The sequence below is a fragment of the Amblyraja radiata genome, chromosome 8, assembly GCF_010909765.2.
Source record: "Amblyraja radiata isolate CabotCenter1 chromosome 8, sAmbRad1.1.pri, whole genome shotgun sequence".
In the NCBI taxonomy this organism is placed as follows: Eukaryota; Metazoa; Chordata; class Chondrichthyes; order Rajiformes; family Rajidae; genus Amblyraja; species Amblyraja radiata.
Window position 1 is genome coordinate 13,121,726 of NC_045963.1, and position 25,146 is coordinate 13,146,871.

Sequence of the window (25,146 nt, forward strand, 5' to 3'; positions counted from 1 at the left end):
CTGTAGTAACTAAGTGGGTCAGTCAACATCTCTGAAGAAATTGGATAGGTGGCATTTCTTGTCAGGACCCTTCTTCAGGCCCTGACAAACACATTCCATCAACATTTCAAAAAGAACATAACATAGAGTAAGCACTCTATAACATATACCTCCACACGTGTACTCTCAAAACATTTACAAGATTCTTTAAGATTCAAGTAAGACTAAATACGCAGCATGCATGGTTGCAACCACAATAGTCAATAATCTTTGCACCATCCAAGACCATAAATCAAATTTGATTATTTCCACATAATGTCCAGAACTGCTACAAGATGGTTTTAAAAAAAATAATTTTCACTAAATCATTGTTTTTACAACACAGTGACTAATTATTTGGTGTGAATTTTAGAAACCATGCAAGAGATATAGAATGCATTGCAACAAGAGATATTGTATAGAATGCATTGCAACAACACTCCCAGGCTCTTTCAATAGTACTTTCTTGCACCGAAAGCTCCATCGTGCAATAGCACAGTGCTGGTTTGTTTTTTTAATCTCTCTGAAGGCAGAATTCACTTGCAGTTCAGATAAATTTAAGCTAAAGTCTTTCTGTAAATTAATGTAATTAATGCATTGTAGATTAGATGGTGCAGTAAAATATATGGAAAATCAAATTTGAGTAGATTAAGTTTTTTCAGCTATTTTCAGCTGAAGAGAGTATTAAATTCATTCTCTCATTGGCTTTTCACATTATATTTATAAATTATTAGCTTAGTTTCTGATATACATCTTATTTAAATAGTCAACTTTTCACATTTCTGCATGATGTCAACTCTCTGATTCCATCAATCCATGGTATCAGCATTAGAGTTTTAAAATACCAAAGCCAATTAAAACAGATAAATAGTTACAACTGTAGTTTGAAGAAGGCAATATTTAATATCAGTATTTCTGTACATGAATGATGAGATCCACCCATTTAATTTACCTTAATATGTTTCACTCCACAGCTAACAAGTCTGTTTGGTTGATGAGGATCCCAAGCCACATCGAAAATCTGCCAAGAGATTACATTTATTTTTCTATTTGATGCCGAAACTAGTTTCCAGAAATAGTATCATGTTATAACCCAAAGGATTATATATAACCACCCATATCTATCAATCCATAACCAGGGTGGAGGGAGGGAGAGAGAAGGAGCAAAACCATCCAAGGGAAGGTTGAGGGAGGATTAAACAGACCAGGTCGGACAGAAGGAACAAACAGAGGAAGATGAGAAGTACAACAAAAGGAAAGAGTGAAACATAAGGTGGGCAACTGAAGCACAATAAGGAGTTGAGAAAGAACGTAATCTTGTGCTAGAGAATTCATGACAGTCTGTGATCTGATAAGCTCTCTATAACTTAAGTGGTGTTACATATTTTGCCCAAGGAATTAACCTGACTTCTCTGAAGCCAGGTATCAGTCAGGTATCTGAGCATTGATTTTGTTATAAAGTTCATTTACAGTAAAACATAAACCAGCATATTTGTGTGCCAAACAGGACATTTTTCCAACTGATTGCATTTCTGGACAATTGGATACCAGATGGTCAGAGTTTTAACATTTAACTTGCTGTTTATATTTAAATATATTAAAACTTGGTTACAAATTACTTATGCTGATGCTTTTGATAATTTAGAGGCAGTTATTGTTTCACATTACAGTCAATCCTGTACAAACATGGAACCATAAGCGGAGCAGGCATTGAGATATTTTATTACTTTCAAATATATTCACTATTGAAGAATAACGACTCTACAAAAAGGAATGATTTATCTGTGACTAAAGTAGGAAATTATGGAGCATATTAAATTGAAAGGTATATCATATTGCAGAGATTAATAGAACATAGAACAGTGCAGCACAGGAACGGACCCTTCGGCCCACAACATTTGTGCGGAACATGATGCCGAATTAAACTGATCTCATCTGCCTGTATACGATCCATATCTCTCTATTCCCTGCCTGTGCTTATCTAAAAGCTTCCTAACTGCTACTATCGTATCTGCCTCCACCACCCCCCCAACTCATGGTATAAAAAACTTGCCCCGCACCTCTCCATTAAACTTTCCCCCTCTCTCCTCATAACCATGACCTTTAGTGTTGCACACTTCCACCCTGTGAAAAGGTTTTGACTGTCTACCCAATCCATGCCTCATAATTTCACATACTTCCATCAAGTCTCCCCTCATCCTCCGATTTTCCAGAGAAAATATTCTAAGTCTATCCAACCCCTCCCTGTAGGGATCTAGTAGCATTCAGGTAAATCGAAAAGCATTCTACTCTATACCCTCTCCACATATTTCCTGTAATGGGTTGATCAGAACTGCATGCAATATTCCAAATGTGGCCTAATCAAATTCCTATAGAGCTGCATCATGACATCCTGACACATTTATTCAATGCCTCAAAAAATGAAGGTAAGCATACCATATGTCTTCTTTACCACCCTATCTGCTTGTGGTGCCATGAGCTATGAACTTTGACTCCAAGATCCCTCTGCACATCAATACTGTTAAGGGTCTTGCCATTAACTGTATGCACTCTCCTTCCATACAACCTCCCAAAGTGCAACATCTCACCGTTGTTCAGATTAAACTCCATTTGACATTTCTCCACCCATTTCTGCAGCTGATCCATATCCTGCTGTATCTTCTGACAGCATTCCTCACTATCTGCAACTCCTCCAATTTTGGTGTTGTAAGCAAATCAACCCATCTATGTTTATGTCCAGTTTAAGAAAGAACTGCAGATGCTGGAAAAATCGAAAGTAGACAAAAATGCTGGAGAAACTCAGCGGGTGAGGCAGCATCTATGGAGCGAAGGAATAGGTGACGTTTCGGGTCGAGACCCTTCTTCAGACTGATGTGGGAGGGGGGTTGGAAAAAAGAAAGGAAGAGGCGGAGACAGTAGGCTGTGGGAGAACTGGGAAGGGGAGGGGAAGGAGGGAGAAAGCAAAGTAAGAGGAGCAATTTCTTCTGACAGAACTGTAGATGCTGATTCTTTGAACATATTCAAGATTGAAATAGATTTATACAAAGGATAGTGGGGACAGGCCGGAAACTGAAGCTAAGCAAAGATCAGATCAGCCACATTATTGAAATGCAAAATAGGTTCAAATAGAAGCTGCAAGAGTCATTGGAATGTATAAACTTATTCTAAAGTGCACCCAATATTACTTAGTGTTTTAATATTTTTGCTACAATGGAATAATGTTTGTAAAGATTTAATCTAATATTTTAACTATTGAAATATTGCAAGGTTAAGAAGCAAACCATGATAATCAGTTAAGTAAAAAAAACCCACTAACTGCAAAGAAAGGGCTGCAACAAAATCATATTTAAGTTTGATGGGATGTGGAAGCCAAAGCTTTAATTCACTGTCTGTTTTGGAAGCAGACATATAGGCTGGGACAGAGAAACTACATAAATCTACTCGGAATAAAATTCACATGAGAATAAATGTACCATTTAAGGAGTAGCGAAAGTAGCGATGTGGAGAAGAGGATACAGGACAAATATGAAATGAAAAATAAAAAGTATTTTTGAAACCAAAGCAACGATGGCATTGACAATTGGCTATTATTAAGCAAGAGGAGAAGCACATTAAATATGAAGACAAACACACAGATCAAGCAGAAAGGAGAACCTGTGCAGTCAATGGGATAAGGCAAGGGCAAAAGAGAGCCGCACATGTCATTCAGAAGATTACATCGGACAGCAAAGCTACACAAAACCAAAATATTTTTTAGAAAAATTATTTTCTTATATTGTATTCTCATTGACCTGCGGCATTGCTAAATAGATAACGGTTGGAAGTATGAAACCAAATAACATCTTGAATGCTTACCCTGTCTGAGTGACCAGTTGATGTTGCTACTACTTTCCCTTTTTTCCAATCCCAGATGCAGGCTGTATTTTTGGCATCTAGTCCTATGGAAGCTAAGCGCTAAAAACAAAATAATTATTTCATTATTTAAGCCAATAAAATTTGAATACTCAAGTAGGCCTGAGGATAGAATCAAATCTGGCGCCACTGTGCCATCCTTAATTATTGAGAAGGGCAAAATCATCTTCTTGATGTTGAGTATTTATTGCTGTCAATGATTAACTTACATCATAAGATTTCCCTCAGATCTGTATGCCAATGCCAAAACGATTAATATTGGCTGGGATTGCACCAGACGGAGCCTACTACCCAAAGTTCTCGCACCTTACAGAAGCAGTTGGCCAATTAGGAGTTGCAAAATCATTCTGTGAAGTACAGCAAGTCCCTGCCCCTTGGATAGCTGGTAAAGTCGTTCAAGTGTTTTAAAATATGTCTGATAACCAGAAGTTTCCCAAAACTGTTCAAATAGATTTAAATTGTAGAAAATTAAGATAAATTTGAAGTACTAAAATTAATTAAACATTAATTAAAATAAAGAAAAAAAGATCAATCAAGATGCCAAATAGTCAGGTGTTCTCAGCAAAGAACTCGGTTATGGGCATGACAAATGGAGCTCCTTTTTTTTTTTTTTTTTTTTATTATTTTTTTTTTTTAAATGGTACAGAATTCAGGTTGTAAATTAACCAGATAAGTGAATACTCCAATCATGAACACGTACCTGTCCATCAAAATCAAAAGCCAAGCAGGCAATTCCATGTGTATGAACGTCTTTCAGAATAGAAACCATCTGTACAGTGTAAGTATCCCAAATGCAGATATAGGGTTCATTTCCGACTTGACCAGTTGCAACTAGACTTCTTTCTGGATGTAAAGCAAGGCTACAAATGAGAGCAAACATTTGTTGTATTTTAGATTTTGATACATCAGATCACTCATTTGCCTCTTTTCTTCCCCCCCCCCCCCCACCCCGCAGCAGTCTGAAGAAATGCTCTGACCCATAAAGTCACCTAACTTATTCCCTCGACATATAGTACAGTATGTTGCCTGGCCCACTGAGCTGCTCGGGTACTTTGTTTTTGCTCTTAAGTGTACACGTAAGCACTTGTTCAAATACTGTTTTGAAGTTCTAATGTTCTATTTTGAGCTTTGTATTTTGAATTTGCAGAAATAAATTGATGATTGTTAGTAAATTCAATGGGGTAAAATAAGCAAAGAATTATTCCATAGACTACTTCAGATAATTATATATTGATGCAAAATGGAAAATTGTGCATAGCGCACACAATGTCAAATTGTGTATAGACACAATTGAAGACACTGCGGTTACAGTCTAACAGAAAATAAATTTCAATCAACATTGGTTCAAAGGGTTGCATCACAGAATATAATAATAATAATAATAATAAATTATATTTTTGGGCGCCTTTCAAAAATCTCAAGGACACCTTACAGAGATTAACAAGAATAATAAAACATATAATCGGAATAAAATAAATAATAAAGACATCACCAAAACACAAATTATACCTGCATGCAATGTGTCAACTAGAGCAAAGTATTAGGATGGACCGTGCAGAAACATTGAAAGCACACAGAAAATAAGAGCAAGAAAAGGCCATTGCATCCCTTATGAATGCTCCACCATTCATTACGATCACGGCTGATCCTCTATCAGTCTCAACTACATTCCTGCTATCTCCACCTATACTTTGGCATTTTGCATGTAGAACTCTCCTCAAATATTTTCAGTGACTTCATCTCCAATTCTACGGGAAATGAATGCCCCAAGTTCTTCACCTACTTGTTGAAGACATTTCATTTCATCTCAGCACTCAAATTGCATACGGAGACAGTTACCCTCTCACTCAAAACTTTCTGCCAGGGAGAAAATCCTCCTGACAACCAGTCTTTCTCATCCAGTTAGAATTTGTTAATTCTCAGTTAGATTGCCTCACATCTAAACACTTATAGAATAGATCACCCATATTGAGATGCTGCTTGACCAATTGAGTTACTCAAACATTTTGGTTGCGTAACATAGCTAATTTGGAAGGAAAAGACAGAGGCTGAATATTATTTAAATGGTGATGGCATTGACGCACAAAGGACATAACGTACTGAAAGCAGATGCAGCAAGGAATTAAAAAGGCAAATAGTATTTTAGGCGTCATTGCAAGAGAGTTTGAGTACATGAGGAAGAAGTAGGTAGGAACTGCAGATGCTGGTTTAAATCAAAGATAGACACAAAATGCTGGAGTAACTCAGCGGAATGGCAGCATCTCTGGAGAGAAAGAATGGGTGACGTTTCGGGTCGAGACCCTTTTTCAGATTTAAATCATTTCAATGCTCTTCCAGCATCAGCCATGCTCTCAAGTCAAGTCAAGCAATTTAATTAATATTAAACATTAAAATTAGAGGGGATTTGGAGCATCAAAATGTGAAACCCAATACAAATTCTATGCTAACAGGAAGCACAAGTGCTCCTACCGATCCTTAGCAGAGTTGCTTCGTAACTCTTTCATTTGTCGTTCCCAAGACCACAAATGTTTCTTAAGGATCTATAAACACATTGAGCATCATTTATGTATTTTAATTTAGCAGTTGAGCATGAAGCAAACACAAGACACTTTTCATATGCAAGGGACCCAACATAATTTTTAAGACGTTTTTAGAGAAATTTGTGTCAAAAGATGAAATGACACAAGTGCTGACACAAACACGTGTACTACTCAACTGCCCACATCTGCACATTCCCCACATAATCAAAGCGTAGGTGCCAAAGCTGTGACCTGAACTCTCAATTTAATTGTGCCCCTGTCTTTCACATTGATGACATTGATTTTCTTTCCAATATAATAACAAACTTAACTTTGCAAAGTTCTTCAACAGGCAGAAACCAAATAATTCCATGTATGATTTTTAGCATTTCCTCATAGAATTTAATCAACATCTTACCTATTCTTAGCTATTATCTCAAGTCAAATTAAAAGTGTAAACCCTAAACCTGAGATGTTAATTGTTGCTCTTTCCAAAGATGCTGTCTGACATGTTGAGTTTTTCAAGGAATTTATTTTTCTATTACAAAAAATATCCCATGTTTAACAGCTATTTGATTATTTTGATAATGTATGGGGAAATATGCCTGGTATCCTACCAACTTTTTTTTCCCTCCATCAATACGACTAAACACTCTGCTGTTTATGGTAGTCTAAAAATATAAGAACACAAAAAATCCCACCTGGTTTCTCAAGCCTGTCCTGCCATTCATAGAAACATAGAAAACAGGTGCAGGCGGAGGCCATTCGGCCCTTCGAGCCAGCACCGCCATTCATTGTGATCATGGCTGATCATCCCCTATCAATAACCCGTGCCTGCCTTCTCCCCATATCCCTTGCCTCCACTCGCCCCTAGAGCTCTATCTAACTCTCTTAAATCCATCCAGTGACTTGGCCTCCACTGCCCTCTGTGGCAGGGAATTCCATAAATTCACAACTCTCTGGGTGAAAAAGTTTTTTCTCACCTCAGTCTTAAATGACCTCCCCTTTATTCTAAGACTGTGGCCCCTGGTTCTGGACTCGCCCAATATTGGGAACATTTTTCCTGCATCTAGCTTGTCCAGAACTTTTATAATTTTATATGTTTCTATAAGATCCCCCTCATCTTTCAAACTCCAGTGAATACAAGCCTAGTCTTTTCAAACTTTCCTCATATGACAGTCCCGCCATCCCAGGGATCAATCTCGTGAACCTACGCTGCACTGCTTCAATCACAAGGATGGCCTTCCTCAAATTAGGAGATTAAAACTGTACACAATACTCCAGATATGGTCTCACCAGAGCCCTATACAACTGCAGAAGAACCTCTTTACTCCTATACTGAAATCCTCTTGTTATGAAGGCCAACATTCCATTAGCTTTCTTTATACCTGCACGCCAACTTTTAGTGACCGGTGTACAAAGACACCCAGGTCTCGCTGTACCTCCCCCTTACCTAACCTAACCCCATTGAGATAATAATCTGCCCCCTTGTTTTTGCCGACAAAGTGAATAACCTCACATTTATCTATATTATACTGCATCTGCCCACTCACTCAACCTGTCCATGTCACCCTGCAACCTCCTAACATCCTGTTCACAGTTCACATTGCCACCCAGCTTTGTGTCATCCGCAAACTTGCTAGTGTTGCTCCTAATTCCCTCTTGCAAATCATTAATATATATGGTAAACAGTTGCGGCCCCAACACCGAGCCTTGCGGCACTCCACTCGCCACTGCCTGCCATTCTGAAAAGGACCCGTTCACTCCTACTCTTTGCTTCCGGTCTGCCAACCAATTCCAGACACCCCATCACCCCCAATTTTCAAAACCTTCAAAAATTTAACCATCTTCACGTAAAATACTTCCAATGATCTAGCTTCAACAACCCTCTCGACTACAGAATTTCAGAAATTCACCACCTTCTACAACAAGACATTTTAACATACATAGACAATAGGTGCAGGAGTAGGGCATTTGGCCCTTCGAGCCAGCACCGCCATTCAATGTGATCATGACTGATCATCCTCAATCAGTACCCCGTTCCTGTCTTCTCCACATACCTCTTGATTCTGCTAGTCCTAAGAGCTATATCTAACTCTCTTTTGAATGCATCCAGTGAATCGGCCTCCACTGCCTTCTGAGGCAGAGAATATCACAAATTCACAACTCTATGTGTGAAAAAGTGTTTCCTCATCTCAGTTCTAAATGGCCTACCCATTATTCTTAAACTGTGGTCCCTGGTTCTGAACTCCCCTAACATCGTGAACATGTTTCCTTCATGTAGCGTGTCCAATCCCTCAATAATCTTATATGTTTCTATAAGATACCCTCTCATCCTTCTAAACTTTAGTGAATACAAGCCCAGTCGCTCCATTCTTTAATCATATGACAGTCCAACCATCCCGGGTATTAACCTCGTGAACCTACGCTGCACCCTCAATAGCAAGAATGTCCTTCCTCAAATTAAGAGACCTAAATTGCACACAATACTCCAGGTGTGGTCTCACCAGGGCCCTACGGTCAACTCCTCGCGTTATGAAGGCCAACGTGCCATTAGCTTTCTTCACTGCCTGTTGTACCTGCATGCTTAATTTCAGTGACTGATGTACTAAGACACCCAGGTCTCGTTGTACTTCCCCTTTTCCAAACCTGACACCATTCAGATAATAATCTGCCTTCCCGGTTTTGCCACCAGTGGTAACCTCACATTTATTCACACTAAACTGGATCTGCCCACTCACTGAACCTGTCCAAGTCACCCTGCATTCTCTTAACATCCTCTTCACAGTTCACACTGCCACCCTTGTGTCATTTGTGTCATTGTGTCATTTGCAAATTTGCTAATGTTACTTTTAATTCCTTCATCTAAATCATTAATGTACATTGTAAAAAGCTGCGGTCCCAGCACCGAGCCTTGCGGCACCCGACTAGCCTGCCATTCTGAAAGGGACCCGTTCTGAAAGGGACCCGTTAATCCCTACTCTTTGTTTCCTGCCTGCCAACCAATTTTCTAGCAATGTCAATACCCTATCCCCAATACCATGTGCCATAATTTTGCCCACTAATCTCCTGTGGGACCTTATCAAAGGCTTTCTGAAAGTCACTGGCTCTCCCTTGTCCATTTTACTTGTTACATCCTAAAAAAATTCCAGAAGATTTGTCAACCATGATTTCCCCTTCGTAAATCCATGCTGACTTGGACCAATCCTGCTACTGCTATCCAAATGCGCCGCTATTACATCTTTGATAATCAACTCCAGAATCTTCCCCACCACTGATGTCAGGCTAACTAGTCTATAATTCCCTGCTTTCTCTCTCCCTCCTTTTTTGAAAAGTGGGATAACATTAGCTACCCTCCAATCTACAGGAACTGATACGGAACATATAGAATAATACCTCTGCATTAAGTCCATATCTTTAATTTCCCCTCATTTGAGACTCTTCCACTGGTAAAAACCTAATCGCATCTACTGTCATGCCTCTTCTGTTCTCTCTGTTGAAGGTGCAATACCTAAATAAATGTCAACAGACACCAATTCCATTCACTAATTAACAAATCATTGAAACTTTTTTAAAGAAAACTGGACCTTGCTGAGAATCTGACATAAAAACAGATAATACTGTTTCTTTACAATTCCTTGATGTCCATTACTACTCTCTCACAGTTCACTACACCTTCAATTTTTGTGTCACAAGTTATAGGAGTAGAATTAGGCCATTCGGCCCATCGAGTCTACTCCACCATTCAATCTCTGTCTCCTAATCCCATTTTCCTGCCTTCGTCCCATAACCCATGACACCCGTTATAATCAAGAATTTGTCTATATCTGCCTTAAAAATATCCACTGACGGCCTTCAGTGTTCCACAGATTAACTACCCTCTGACTAAAGAAGTTCCTCCTCACCTCCTTTCTAAAAGAGCGCCCTTTAATTCTGAGGCTATGACCTCTGGTCCTAGACTTTTCCACCAGCGGAAACATGCTTTCCACATCCACTCTATCTATGCCTTTCATTATTCTGTAAGTTTCAATGAGGCCCCGCCTTAACCTTCTAAACTCCAACGAGTAGAGGCCCAGTGCTGTCAAGCGTTCATCATATGCCAACCCACTAATTCCTGGAAACATTCTTGTAAACCTCCTTTGGACCCTCTCCAGAGTTAGCACATCCTTCCTCAGATACAGGGCCCAACTTTGGTCATAGAACGTCAAAATGTGGCCTGACCAGCGCCTTATAGAGTCTCAGTATTACATCTCTGCTTTTGTATTCCAGTCCTCTAGATATAAATGCTAGCATTGAATTTGTCTTCCTTGTGTTATGTGCACCCTTAATTTTCATCCTAGTTTTAAGGACCTGATATAACTGGATTTTTGTTTCCCACTTCGATAATATTAGTAGGTATGTTACAAAACTTACCTTCAGCGGCGCTGCAGATCTGTCACTGCCCGTGGGCGCGACTTTGGCGCCTTTGAGAGGGGGGCGGGTTTAAAATGCCTTGTTTCTCCAGCCTGAGGAAATCGATTTCTGTCAGGCTGTTTAGCTGCTAAAGAGTAATCGCTTCGACTGCCGTTTTATTAAGTTTCTTTTAAACTGCACTGAATATTTTACGAACAGGAGTAATTTAAATATAATCTTCTGAAGCCGTCAACGCCGACAACGGGGACGGATTTCATGTACGGGACAGGTAAAGGAAAGCCGTTTATTTTATATATAAACTTGCTTCTAAGGGTGCCTTTAATCAAAATTTCACGTTGCGAAAATTTCATTATGTAAATATACGAACCGGCAGTATTTTTCCTGCCGACATGGGGTTTAAATTCACTGCAACCGCAACGTTCCAAACCAGCGCGTTCCACAAAAACACACTCGCAAGATGATTAAAATGCCATTAATTTACGGGAATTAAACACTAAATTCCTTACATTTGGCCTATAAATTCATGACCATGTGATTTAAAAATCATGTTATATTGTGAATTATTGTGTGAATGTTATTTGGACTCTTAGGCTATTTAAAAATGATAACTTTTTCTTAAGAAATGGATAGATGTTTAGATCTAGTAATTGCATTTTGTAATTAGCTACAATTGGGTAAATAACTAATTTCAGGTCATCCAAGTAAGATTGTTTCATATTTGTTTCAGAATGCTTCAATCTATAATAACTGAAAATTTCATTCAGTTCTCTTAATATTTAAGAAAGTTATAGGCTTTTGACTGTCATTGATCACAGCTTTTGAGTTAAGTCAATGGAAAAGCAATAGGGAACAAGATGCTAATTTCAGAGTATGAAAATGGCCATAACATTTTTAATACTGAATATATGAAAGTGAATTGGGTGTCAAATTAAACTTCTTTTTATGCTTTGTCTGATGGGATAAATTGCAGACTTGATTTTTAAAATCTCAAAATGTTGTAACATTGCTAATATTAACATTGCCTTTAGCTAGTATACCTTGGCTCAAGGATTGGCAGGTTCAAGAGCATCAGTCTGTAGTACTGCAGCTGGTATGTTAAGGGGGGGGGGGGGGGGGTGGGGAGAAACAAACAGGGTCCAGTCAGAGAGAATGAAGAAAGAGCAAGAGTGCAAGTGACAGGAGAGAGGAAAAATAAGACAAGCAACTATGCTGGAGAGGAACAAAAATGGCAGTGCATCTCCAGAAGAGGGAAACCTTAATTACTGATATCAATACGTCTATAGTCTTAAAATATTTGTCTTTACTTCAGTGACTCAGTGGTCAAAGTCTGCAGCCACAATTTGCATGTTATGTTAACTGTTACTACACTATTCAAATTGTCACATTAAAAGGAGTGCTATATTGCTTTCACTGACAAAACACTATTTATAATGACCTCAGGTACTGTCTGTGTGGAGTTTGCACGTTCTTCGCATGACCTCAAGGGTTTCCTCCATGTGCTCCGGTTTCCTCAAACATCCTGAAGATGTTTGCAGGTTAATTGTTTTCCGTAAATTTCCCCCAAATAGGTAGGGGGTGGGTGAGAAAGTGGGATAACATAGAACTAGTGTGAATGGATGAACAATCGTCGGTATGGACTTGGTGGACTGAAGGGGCCGTTTCCATTCTGTATCTCTAAACTAAACTTAACCTTAGAACTGTCACGAATGCTGCTGCATAGAGAAAATCAAAGCAACATTCTCTTACACGAGGCAGGGGATAATTGAACCAGGTAAAGATCACTATTCAATTGGCATCTTTAAAATTTTAGTTTTCAATACAGTCATAAAAAACTCCATTGTTTAAGAAAGAACTTAATTGACAAACCAGAACTATTTTTCAAAATATGGTCTCCATTTATTGAATTTTTACAAAATTAAATTGGTTTAAGACAAAATTAAAGTCACAACTTGAGTTTAGGGTTGGATCAACAACTATACTCAACATCTCCCGGATCTATCTCCACAATTATTATATTTGTAATCTCCTTTCTTTCTTGCTCTCCTTTCTCCTATTTCTTTCTTTCTCTATTTCTTTTCTTAAAAAAAAAACGTTAAAAATTGAAGCTATGTCAGAACTCTGTCACCAGTTTGTTGTTTATTATCATTTGTACATATGCTTTCAATAAAAATAAATAAATAAATAAAAAGAGCTGCAGATGCTGGAACAATCGAAGGTAGACAAAAAATGCTGGAGAAACTCAGCGGGTGAGGCAGCATCTATGGGGAGAATCAGTCTGAAGAAGGGTCTCTACCCAAAACATCACCTATTTCCTTCTCTCCATAGATGCTGCCTCACCCACTGAGTTTCTCCAGCAGTTTTTGTCTACCTAAAAACCTCCACTGTCAGATTCAGAAAGACAACCGTATTTGTATACTTTTCATTCTGTGCATACACCCTCTACTCCAGTGCTTCCATGTGGAGGAAGGTGGTAACTACAGTGCAATATTATTATACAAATAGTTTCTAGATTGTGAAATTGACTTGCAATTTGGATATTGGAATTAATCATACTAAAAAAAATCCATACAGTTTATTTAAATTGGTCGTTACTCCATATGAATTAACACACAAAGCATATTTTGACACTTGCATTTCTCCAACTTCAAAAGGTAGTATCATCTATAGAGGATTCATGCTTCTTGTTGGTTGGCTGTGATGTTATCAAGCTGATTACATAACCAAATGAACAATTTGTAGAATTGGTAAGATCACAAAGGGACTCTTTTTTTGTTACAAATGCAAAAACACATTATTAGAAACAGAGCTATGAAATATCAAACTTTAGAGAAGTAATAATTAGCTTAACAGAGGTGTCGTGAAGAGAGTCCACATCACACAAGAGATAGTGGTGGAAGTCGTATAAAGCATAAAAGATAGATAAATCCCTAGGACCTGATCACCTGATACCTCTAGTAGAGGTATTTGTATCACCAGTGAGATGCTAGAAGACTGGAGGAAGGCTAATGTTTTGCCTCTATTTAAGAAAGGCTGCAAGGAAAAACCTGGGAATTACAGACCATTGAGTCTTACAACATTGGTGGGTGGTTACTGGAGGGGATTCTGCGAGAAAGGAATTTGGAAAAGCAAGGTGGCACAGTTGGGCAGCTGGTAGAGCAGCTGGCTCACAGCACTGGGTTTCATCCTGACTTTGTGGAGTTCACATTTTCTCACTGTAACTGCATGAGTATCCTCGGGTGCTCCGGTTTCTTCCGGATTGATTTTCAGTCTGGAAGCCTACAACAAATGGTCTGCTATAGGAATTGGGTTTAGGTTCACTATTTTTTCATTATTAGTATGAACAATGTGGATTGGAATGCAGGTGGCATGATTACTACATTTGTAAATGGCATTAAAATTTGTGGCATAGTGGACAGTAAAGCATTTTACGATTACAATGGGATCTTGATCAACTGGGCCAAAGACCCAATGGACATCATGTTACAGCTGAGCAAGAGGTTGTAAGGCTATGTTTATCGTACTGTCCAGTTCTGGTCACCCTTCTGCAGGAAGGACGTCATTAAACTGCAAAGGATCTAAAAACAAGTCATGTGTATTTGGAAAATTTGGGTTTAGAAGGAGAGGCTGGGCATTTTTTTCCCCCTTGGCATATATGAGATTGAGGGATGACTTTAGAGGTGTATAAAATCAAGAGGAGCAATAATAAGGTGAGTAGCCTGTCTTTAAACTGGAGGACAAAGGCCGAGAGGGAAATGCTTTAAAAAGGGACTCGAATGACAACTTTTTTACAGAGAGGTATGTCTGTACCTTTATCTGTACACTGCGGACAGCACGATTGTAATCATGTATAGTCTTTTCTTTGACTGGATCGCATGTAACAAAAAGCTTTACGATGTACTTCTGTACACGTGACAATATTAAACTCATCCAAAAATACTTAATTTTGCTTTTGTCCTCTGCATTATATTTCATTTACGTGTCTGTCCATTTCTTCAGTATATTCTCCTCGTTGTTCATTACATTTTCAAGTTTGGTATTATTTGCAAACCTTTATGTATAAATATTTATACATATAAATATATTTCAACAAATATATACTTCAACAAATATATCCTCACAAAATAACGATTAAAATGATAAAAACAAAAAATAACTGCATCATTAACTATGACCAATTTCTCATCAACTTTAACCGTCACATCATTTAAATGTATATATTTCAAGCAGCAATTCCCAACAGCAGCAAGCATAATATAAAATAACCACAATTATAGTATCACTAAACGCAACAATATGTCATTGGGGAATAACGTACATCGATAAACCATTAGCAGCAGTATGGGACACCAGCTTCTATTTAATAATCTGAAATTAAAAAATACCATTGTAAACATTGAGATAAACCCACAGTCAACTAGATTTTCTTTATTTAATTCAATTATTTGCATACCCGAGTTTTAAAAGCCAATTAAACTGGTGCAAATGCCTTGGGTGATCGTTTCACAATTTTTGTAGATAATCATAAAATAAAATGAATCAATACAAAAGAAAAGTAGAATAACTGTAGTCAGAATAGGATGCAACATATGGATTTGTGATCAATTTGCAACAGATGACTGCTTAAAAAAACAATTCTCAGTCCCCCCCCCCCCCCCAAAATCATTAATTTCACCACTCTAGATAATCTGGACTCTAACCATCTGTCAGATTTGTCTCCCCCCCCCCCCCCCCCTAATCCTTTCATAGTAATGCATAACAGCTATGAAATATTTTGAAGCACTATAGCGCAACATAACAAAGACAGAAAAATGTTCTAGGAGTATAGCAATATTTACCTGTACACAATGCAAGGTTAACGTAAAACCAAAGAACATACATGTCAGTCTTCTTAAAACACAGCTGTGCCATATGTTAACATGCGATGCGGTCAAAACATTTTGCAAGTTTTCCACCTAACACACTTCATTCATGTCTACCTTTCCAGTGACAAGACTGGAATTGGCTGTCTCCAAATTATTACAATTGAAAAGTGTCACCCTTCAGGATGGATACAAATGAGCAAAATGCAACAAACAAAAAAAGCACTATCCTTATGTTAATTAAAAGTGAAAGAATCAATGCAATTTGAACAGATCGATTTGTTAGAAATTACTAGCTGAATTATTGGCATGCAGATGTGAATTAATCTCTTGAGGTACTGGATTTGATGCAAATTGCCAACACAACTTTTAGCCTTTTTAAAATCATATCATTTTAAACATTACAACATAGGCTTACTAAAATGGTACAATTTTTCAGAAACTTCAATTTTTGGATTCTTGGATAAATACAATTCTGCGTAGAACCTGCGTTTTTTTTCTGATGGCTCGGGTGCTCTTAACTAACTGTGGTCCAAGTCACAATAAATCACATTCTAATTTTTTTAAAACGGAACTCAGATGGCTAAGCAGCATATAGGAAGTACAGGTATGACCTCAATAAGGCCATTAGGATGGCAAAGAAACATTTCTGCTCTCAGTTGGGCGAGACAGGCATTCGATAACTTCCTGGAAGGCAAAATCAAGTTGCAGTTTAAGGGACAGAATGGCATCACTTCCGGATGAACTCGATGTGTCCTAAGCTTGCTTCGAGAGGGAGAACACCAATGTGCCGTGTCAGGCCCCCATAGCTCCCGATTGCATTGTAACCATCAGAAAGCATCCAGCCCTAATAATTTACCTGGCCACATTCTAAAAACCCGAGCGGACTAACTAGCTGGAGTTTTTGTGGACATCTTCAACCTATTACTATAATTATTAAGGTTCCCACCTGTTTTATAAGAATATCAATAAATCAGCTGCAAAGAAGCTCCAAAGAAGATCCAAAGAAGAGCAAGGTGACATGCCTCAATGACTACCCACTAGTGGTACTAATGTCCATGGTGTAGAAGTGCTTTGTAGCAGTAGGCAAATTGTAATAGCAAGGACCTGGACCTACTATAATTTGCCTACTGCCACAATAGATCGATGGGGGATGCAATTTTACTGGCTCTCCACTCTGTATTGGGCCACTTGGACAATAAGGACACATACATAAGGCTGTTGTTTATCAACCCCAGCTCGGCGTTCCACACCATCATCCCTTCCAAACTTGTTTTTAAACTCAGGGAAATGGGCCTCTGCTCACCCCAATGAAACTGGATCCTCGACCTCCTCATTAGCAGAACACAATCAGTACGAATTGGCAACAATTTCTCCTGCCATCAAGTGTATGCTCAGTCCCCAGCTCTACTCACTCTATACTCATGTATACTCATGACAGTTCCAATGCCATCTTTAAATTTGCCAACATCACCACTGTTATTGGATGAATAACAGGTAATAATGAGCCAGAGTATAGGAGGGAGATCAAAAAATTGATTGAATGTTGCCAGAACACAACCTTACTCTCATTCTCAGCAAGACCAAAGAGTTGATTGTTAACTTTAAAAGGGGAAAGTCGAGGATCTTCCAACCTCTCTTCATCAACTGGTTGGCGGTAGAGGGAGTCAACAATTTCAAGTTCCTGGGCGAGTATATTTCTAAAGATCTGTCCTGGACCAGCATCTGGATGCAATCGTAAAGAATGCCAATCAACGCCTCTACTTCCTTAAAAGGTTGAGGAGATTCAGCATGTCAAAAAAATACCCTCAAACATCTACAGGTGTACAGTAGAGAGCACATTGACTGGTTGCATCACTGCTTGGTTTGGCAACTCAAATGCCCAGGAAGAAGGAGATGGCAAAAAGAGATGACCACCATCTGGTCCATCCACTGACCTCCCCACCATATAACAGATCTATAGGAAGCATTGCTTCAAATAGGCAGCAACAAAGACCCACAACACTCTGGGCACGCTTTCATTTCACTCTTACCATTGGGAAGGTGGTACAAGAGTCTGAAAAAGCGTGACCAGCAACACTAACCAATGAAATGTGGACTGACTGTCTTGGGTTGCATGAAATCACTATGTGTACTGTGTTATAGGCCTGTTATGCTGCTGCAAGTTAAGAATTTCATTGTTCCATTGTTGGTACATATGCCAATTAAACACTTAACTTGATAGTAACGTCATCACAGATTTAGTTGTGCTGGACTTTTCTAAAGCATTTGATGTCATCCCACACCAGAGACTGCTTCGGAAGCTTGACTTCTATGGTATTCGTTCCAACACGAAACGATGGATTTCCAGTTTCCTGACAAAACGTCTTCAGCATGTGTGTGTGAACGGAAAGAGCTCCAATTGGCATCCAGTGTTGAGTGGTACACCTCAGGACACAGTACTTGGCCCACATCTATTTTTGCTTTACATAAATGACATCCATGAAAAAGTCGCAAGTACAACCAGGCTATTCGCTGATGATTGTTTGCTGTACCATCCAATTAAGTCAGCTGATGATGAAGATGCTCTCCAAAAGGATCTTGATACTATGGTTGAGTGGTCACAACAATGGGGCATGCAGTTCAACCCTTCCAAATGTGAAATCATGCGTGTCACCAGAAAGAGGAATCCAGGCGAAACATCTTACAATATACTTGGTGCCACCCTTGAAGAATCCAAACAAACCAAGTATCTTGGCATCAAATTGCAGAATGATCTGCGTTGGAATGGTCAGACTCATCATGCAACGGTGAAAGCAACAGGTGTCCTAAACTTTCTGAGGCGCAACTTTCATCATTGTTCAACTTCTGTCAAGGTGAAGCTATACTTCACCCTCGTTAGACCTCATTTGGACTACGCAGTTGCAGCATAGGACCCATACACAAATAAAAACATTTCTTCCATCGAACGTGTCCAAAGACATGCAGCTCGATTTGTTACTAACACCTATGAGAGAGAAGCGAGTGTCACCAAACTTCTGAATTCTCTGGGGTGGAACCCTCTCCAAGACAGACGTGAAGCTCACCACTTGACCTGTTTTTACAAAATGTTAAATGGTCAGCTCGACATAGATTACAAGACCAAACCCAAACCAATTAGGAGCAGACGAGGGCATTCGATCCAATTTGTGATCCCAGCTACAAAGACAGATGTGTACAGCAATTCGTTTTCCCCCCGCACAATTAAAGCATGGAATAATCTCCACACTACTATAGTTACCCAACCAGATGCAACTAAATTTAAAGTAGCTCTTTCTTCCCAATAACCCTTTCTGGCTTAAGTCCTCCCTCCACCACCTCCAGTTTAAATTCCATTTGGAATATTTTGGAGGACCAAGAAACCAAGAACCAAGAACTCTTGATCCATAGAGACAAAAGGTGTAGATCGATATTTCAGGTCGAGACCATGCACCAGGACCGAGGGGGATATACCTAGTAGTATGAAGCATATGGGGCGAAGGGAAGGGGGTGATAGGATAGGGACTGGTAGGTGACAGGTGAAACATAATGGGCAAAGGAAGCTTAGCAGATGGAACAAGGTGGGGGGTTAAGGAGCAAATGGAAGAGGTGAAAAAAGGAAAAACACTCAGTGGATGGGTGGATTGGATTGTAAGCCACTCAAGTGGAATGAGTGCTGTTCTTCTAATGTGTTTGACCTCGTCATAGCAACGGAGAAGGCCGAGGACAGACAAGCTGCTGTGAGAGTGAGGAGTGTTAAAATGCCACACAACTAGATGACATTATGAACAGTGCACAGGTGCTCCATAAAATGTTTTGCCAATGTAAAGAAGGCAGCATTGTGAACGCCAAATGCAGTAGACAACTCTGCCACCCCATATTTCCTCTTTCCTATCAGTTCCAATGCAGGATCTCGATCAGAAATGTTGATTCTCACCTTTTCACTCCACAGCCACTCCTTTACCTGCTGAGATCTTCCAGCAGCAGGGTTTTCGGTGCACATTCTTTGTCTTCCACTTTGACTCTGAAATTGCAGTTTACAGCAGCTGAAACAGTCAACTGCTTTTGTTTCCGTTTCAACCTCTTAATCCACCAGACTACACATATTATGTCTGCAATTTACCAAATTTACTCATTGTCTTCATCTTAAGTACAATAAGAGAATGAGGAATAACCAAGTGTATAAGGACAGCAGAAGAAAGAAATGTAAAGGGCCTGTCCCACTTAGGCGATTTTTTAGGGCGACTGCCGATGACTGTCATAGTCGTAGCAGGTCTCCGAAAAAATGGCGACTGGGCCCCCCCCCCCCACGACAATGTCTACGACAAGCTACAACAACCTACCACCGAGACGACGTCAAGCTACGACAAGCTACGACCCTGTCGGCGACAAGCTCAAGTTCAAGTTCAAATTTATTTGTCACATGCACCATTAGTGCAGTAAAATAAATTTACCATGTACCGTTACAATTAAAAAAGGACACAATACACAACATAATTCAACACAGCCATCCACCACAGCATTCTTCCCTGTTGTGGAAGGCAATATAGTTCAGACCGACCTCCTCCTCCACCCTTGTTCACCCGTGGTCGGGGCCCTGACCCTCCATAGTCGCCACTTCGGACGGCCCGATGTTCAAGCCCTCTGGTCGGGATGGTCGGAAAGCCGACGTCGGGACAGGTCGAGCACACCCCGCGGCCCGGAGCTCCCAATCGGCCACCTCCTTACTGGAAACCAGGGCTTCCAGATGTTGTAGGCCGCAGGCCGGCGATCGGAGCTCTTCTCCGGCGACCCCCGGCGAGGGATCGCCCATTCCACGATGGAAGGTCCACTCCAGGCCTGCCGGTAGAAGCTCTACAGACCGAGGCTCCAATATGTTGTTGGCCCACAGCCAGCGGTCGAAGCACTTCGCTGGCGACCCCCGGCAAGGGGACGCTCACTCCGCAATGTTAAAGTCCCTGCTGCGCCGCCACTGAAGCTCTGGGCCCGACTTCGGAAAAGGCCGCACCAAACCAGCTGTAAGGCCGCGAGGAGGGGTGCGAAGAAGCGACAAGGAAGAAAGTTGCATCTCCGTCGAGGTAGGTGCCTGAAAACAGTTTCCCCCTATACACAATCCCCACACAAGACATACAGAGAAACACTAGAAAATACTTTTGGACATACTAAAAAAAACAAAAAAAGTCGAAACAACGAATGTGCTGCAGGCAAGGCAGCCGACGTGCAGTGCCACCGGAACCGGACTGAAGACAACTTAAGACAATTCAGTCGCCGGTACCTGTCGCCGGTTGAAGTAGGTAGTCACCAATGGAATTCACCAAAGTCAGCACCGGCGACAAGCTACATCACCTGGCGAAAATTTTTGAACATTTCAAAATCCAGCGGTGACCAGAAAAACTCTGAGACTTTGGGCGACTGAGGAGACTACTCACGACCATACAGGCGACACCCCGGCGACCATGTGGCGACAGCCTATTCGCCTGTAGTTGCCTAAAATAAATCGCCTAAGTGGGACAGGCCCTTAAGGAAGGATTGCACTTGTCTTAATGCAGAGTCTAAGAAGCAAGCTTGTGAAATAATGGGGATATGAAATTATTATAATAATATGATTATGACTGTGACTTATTCTTCCAAGGTATAGAATCTTCAGGCAGGACAAAAAGGGATATGTAAAAAAGGACTGTAACCACAGAGTACAGGGAGAATCTCCAAGATTTTGTTACACAGGGCCATATGGGTGGAGTTTAGAAACAAAAGATGTAATCTCATTACTGGTGGTGTACTACAGTGAGAGATCGACATGCAGAGAAGTGTAAAAATAAATTACAGGAATTTCTACTTGCAACGTTAAACTGAATTATTTTAACAAGAAAGGCATTTTTAAAATTCATCCAGGAGAATATTTTGTGCTAGGATATAGATAATCCTGCAAGAGAAAGGTGATATTGGATTTAATCTTTAATAATGTAACATGAGAAGTCGACAGAGTGTCAGTGATAAAACATTTTGTTCGTCACAATTTCATCCATGTAAAGATATTAGAAAGATATGGGTAAACCAGACATTAAGCTGAGCTGCATGTAGACCGATTTCAATATAGGTCAGGATCTGGCAAAAATATATTGGGATCAGTCACTTGCTGGCATATGTACCCCCAATATCGTGTGCTTTAAGTTTGCATACTAATCTCTTATGTGGGACCTTGTCGAAAGCCTTCTGAAAGTCCAGCTATAACACATCCACTGGTTCTCCCTTATCCACTCTACTAGTTACCAACTAGTTACTTCTTACTATGTAGGAGTTTCCTCCTACATCACAGATATGTAGGTTTGTAGGTTAAGTGGCCTCTGTAACTTGCCCTAAATGTGTAGGGAGTGGATGAGAAAGTAGGATAGCATAGAATCTGTCTGAACAGATGAACAATGATCGCATGGACTGGATGGGCCGGATCGCCTGTTCCCATGCTGCATTTTAAACTGTCCAAGAAATTATGGGTTTCAAGGGACATTGAAGCTTGGATTTTTAAAAAGTGGCTTATGGCATAATTTAAAACAGGGACAGACCTACATGAGTAGAGAAGTGTGGGGAATATGTGAAAATTTTCAACAGAAAGGGGCATAAAAGGGACGTGACATGCCAAATTATGAAAGTCCCAAAACATTTTATATTATGAGCAGGAAGACAGATCACTAAATTCAAAACTGGCTATTATCGAGGGGAAATTCCTGGGACTTCAACATAAATGTTCAAATCTTGGAACTAAAACTAAGCTGGAAATACAGTGTAGAAACAGAAACCGCTGGAAACAATATGGTCAGCCAGTACTGGTGGAAAGAGGAGCATCAAATACATTTTGCCCCATATTTCAGAGAGCAGTTAACTGTTGTATTCCCCATCATCAGCATTTTAATGGAAATCACGATTTCAGGTCTTTTTTCTACTATTGAATATACTGGATTCAATATTATATTAAGACTATGCATAGTGCATCCCTACTATCTATACTATTTAAAGAACAGAATATTGCTCGATATTTTTTTTAAGTTTAATTTCGACAACACCTGTCATTCACACTGGCCACTGAAATAAGTCAGTGGAAATTCTCCAATGAAAAGTGAACTAAACAGCACTTTAGCAAAACAACTACAACATGAATAACACTGAGAAATATTAACAAAATCATGAACTGCAATTAAACCATGGCTATTTGATCAGGCGGCAGTAACACCCAAATTTGTGCTAATTCTTCTACATTATTGCAAGATAGAAACAACAATTGTGCAGATATGACCTTGACAAGGCCAACAAAAAGGCCAAAAGGGACTTCCGCTCAAAGCTGGAGGATGGGGCAGATGTTCGGCAACTGTGGCAGGGCTTGAATGCCATCACCTCTTACGAGGCAGCTCAAGCGACAGCGAAGCATCACTCGCTGACAAGCTCAATGCATTCTACGCACGCTTTGTAGGACAACACTGATGTGCCTTCCCGAGCCCCCATTCGCCATGATGGTATTACTGTCACAGTCACAGAGGTCGACGTCAGAAGATCCTTCTGGGGGTGAACCCTCAGAAAGTGCCTGGACCTGATGGTATACCTGGTCGAGTTTTCAAAACCTGTGCAGACCAACTGGCAGGGGTTTTTGCGGACATTTTCAATCTCTCATTGCTGAGGTCGGAGGTTCCCTCCTGCTTTGAGGGCATCAATAATACCGGTGTCCAAGAAGAGTAAGGTGACGTGCCTCAACAACTATCGACCAGTGGCATTAATGTCCATGGTCATGAAGTGCTTTGAGAGGTTGGTTATGGGGCATATCAACTACTACCTCATTAAGAACCTCGACTCACTACAGTTCACCTACCGTCACAATAGGTCCACGGAGGATGCAATCTCACTGGCTCTCCACTCCGCACTGGACCACTTTGCCAATAAAAACACTTACGTCAGGCTGTTGTTTATAGACTGCAAATCGGCGTTCAATACCATCATCCCCTCCAAGCTGTTTACAACACTCATGAAACTGGGTCTCTGCGCATCCCTCTGCAATTGGATCCTCGACTTCCTCATCCACAGACCTTAGGCTGTTCGAATTGGCAGAAACACTTTATCCTCAGTGATAATCAGTACGGGAGCACCTCAAGGCTGTGTACTCAGCCCCCTGCTGTACTCACTCTATAGTCATGACTGTGTAGACAGACATAGTGCAAACTCCATTTTCAAGTTCGCTGGCGATATCACCGTTGTGGGACAAATTAAAGAAGGTGATGAATCGGAGTATGGAAGTGATATCAACCGACTGACCATATGGTGCCAGCACAACAACCTAGCTCTCAATATCAGTAAAACCAAAGAACTGATTGTGGACTTTGGAAGAGGAAGGTTGAGGACCCACAATGCTGTTTACATCAATGGGATGATGGTGGAGAGTCAAAAACTTCAAATTCCTGGGCGTGCATATTTCTAACGATCTTTCCTGGACCCAGCACAGTGATGCAATCATAAAGAAAGCACATCAGCGCCTCAACTTCCTGAGAAGATTATGGAGATTCAGTATGACAAAGAGGATTCTGTTGAAATTCTACAGGTGCACAGTAGAGAGCATACTGACTGGTTGCATCGTGGCCTGGTTCGGCAACTTGAACGTCCAGGAGTAGATAAGACAGCAAAAATTTGTAATCACTGCCCAGGCCATCACCGGCTCTGACCTCCCCACCATCAAAGGAATCTATCGTAGTCGCTGCCTCAAAAAGACAGCCAACATCATCAAAGACCCACACCATCCTGGCCACACACTCATCTCACCACTGCCATCGGGAAGAAGGTACAGGAGCCCGAGAATTGTAACAGGTTCAGGAACAGCTTCTTCCCTACAGCCATCAGGCTATTAAACACTACAACCTCATAAGCTTTGAACCAAAGATTATAGAGGAGCTCCTCTAGTATCTTTGCTATGAACTACAATAGACTATTATTATTATTATTGCACTGTTATGGTTTGTTCTTTTTTTTCCGAGTTTTTGTTATATTATTTATTATGATTGGATATTCTGTTGTGCTGCGGCAAGTAAGAATTTCATTGTTCTATCTGGGACATATGACAATTAAACACTCTTGACTCGCGATATACTTCCTCATAGTTAACGCCAGCTGAAGCTTGCAAGCACAGTTTGAATCCATCTCTGCACTTCTTAACAGGAAAGTGCTGATCATCTTCAATTGTTAATAGGTCAAAGATTTGGGAGGAAACATTCCAAGACCAAGGCATATGGTGAGCATCAAAGTCTTCTAGATGTTTTGGTTGAGTTGCCCATCCGTAGGGGCCAAGAAACAATGTTGATTCTTAATGATCAGAAAGTGGATGGAAAATCCAGGAGATTGAAGCAAAAGTTTGAGCTTAATTGCCTTGCATACATAAAATAGTACAGCATAGGAAC

General features: G+C 40.2%; 1 protein-coding gene across 7 annotated transcripts in view; it reads right to left on the reverse strand.

The window, feature by feature from the left end:
* Positions 1 to 25,146, reverse strand: part of eml6 (EMAP like 6) — a 192,328-nt gene that overhangs the window by 149,095 nt on the left and 18,087 nt on the right. For all 7 annotated transcript variants that reach the window (XM_033025217.1, XM_033025216.1, XM_033025214.1 and 4 more), the window contains exons 2-4: positions 4,631 to 4,790; positions 3,874 to 3,972; positions 971 to 1,039 (exon numbers count right to left, since the gene is read on the reverse strand). In XM_033025217.1, the coding sequence (XP_032881108.1) occupies positions 971 to 1,039; positions 3,874 to 3,972; positions 4,631 to 4,790 (328 nt within the window). The remainder of the gene's footprint in view (positions 1 to 970; positions 1,040 to 3,873; positions 3,973 to 4,630; positions 4,791 to 25,146) is intronic.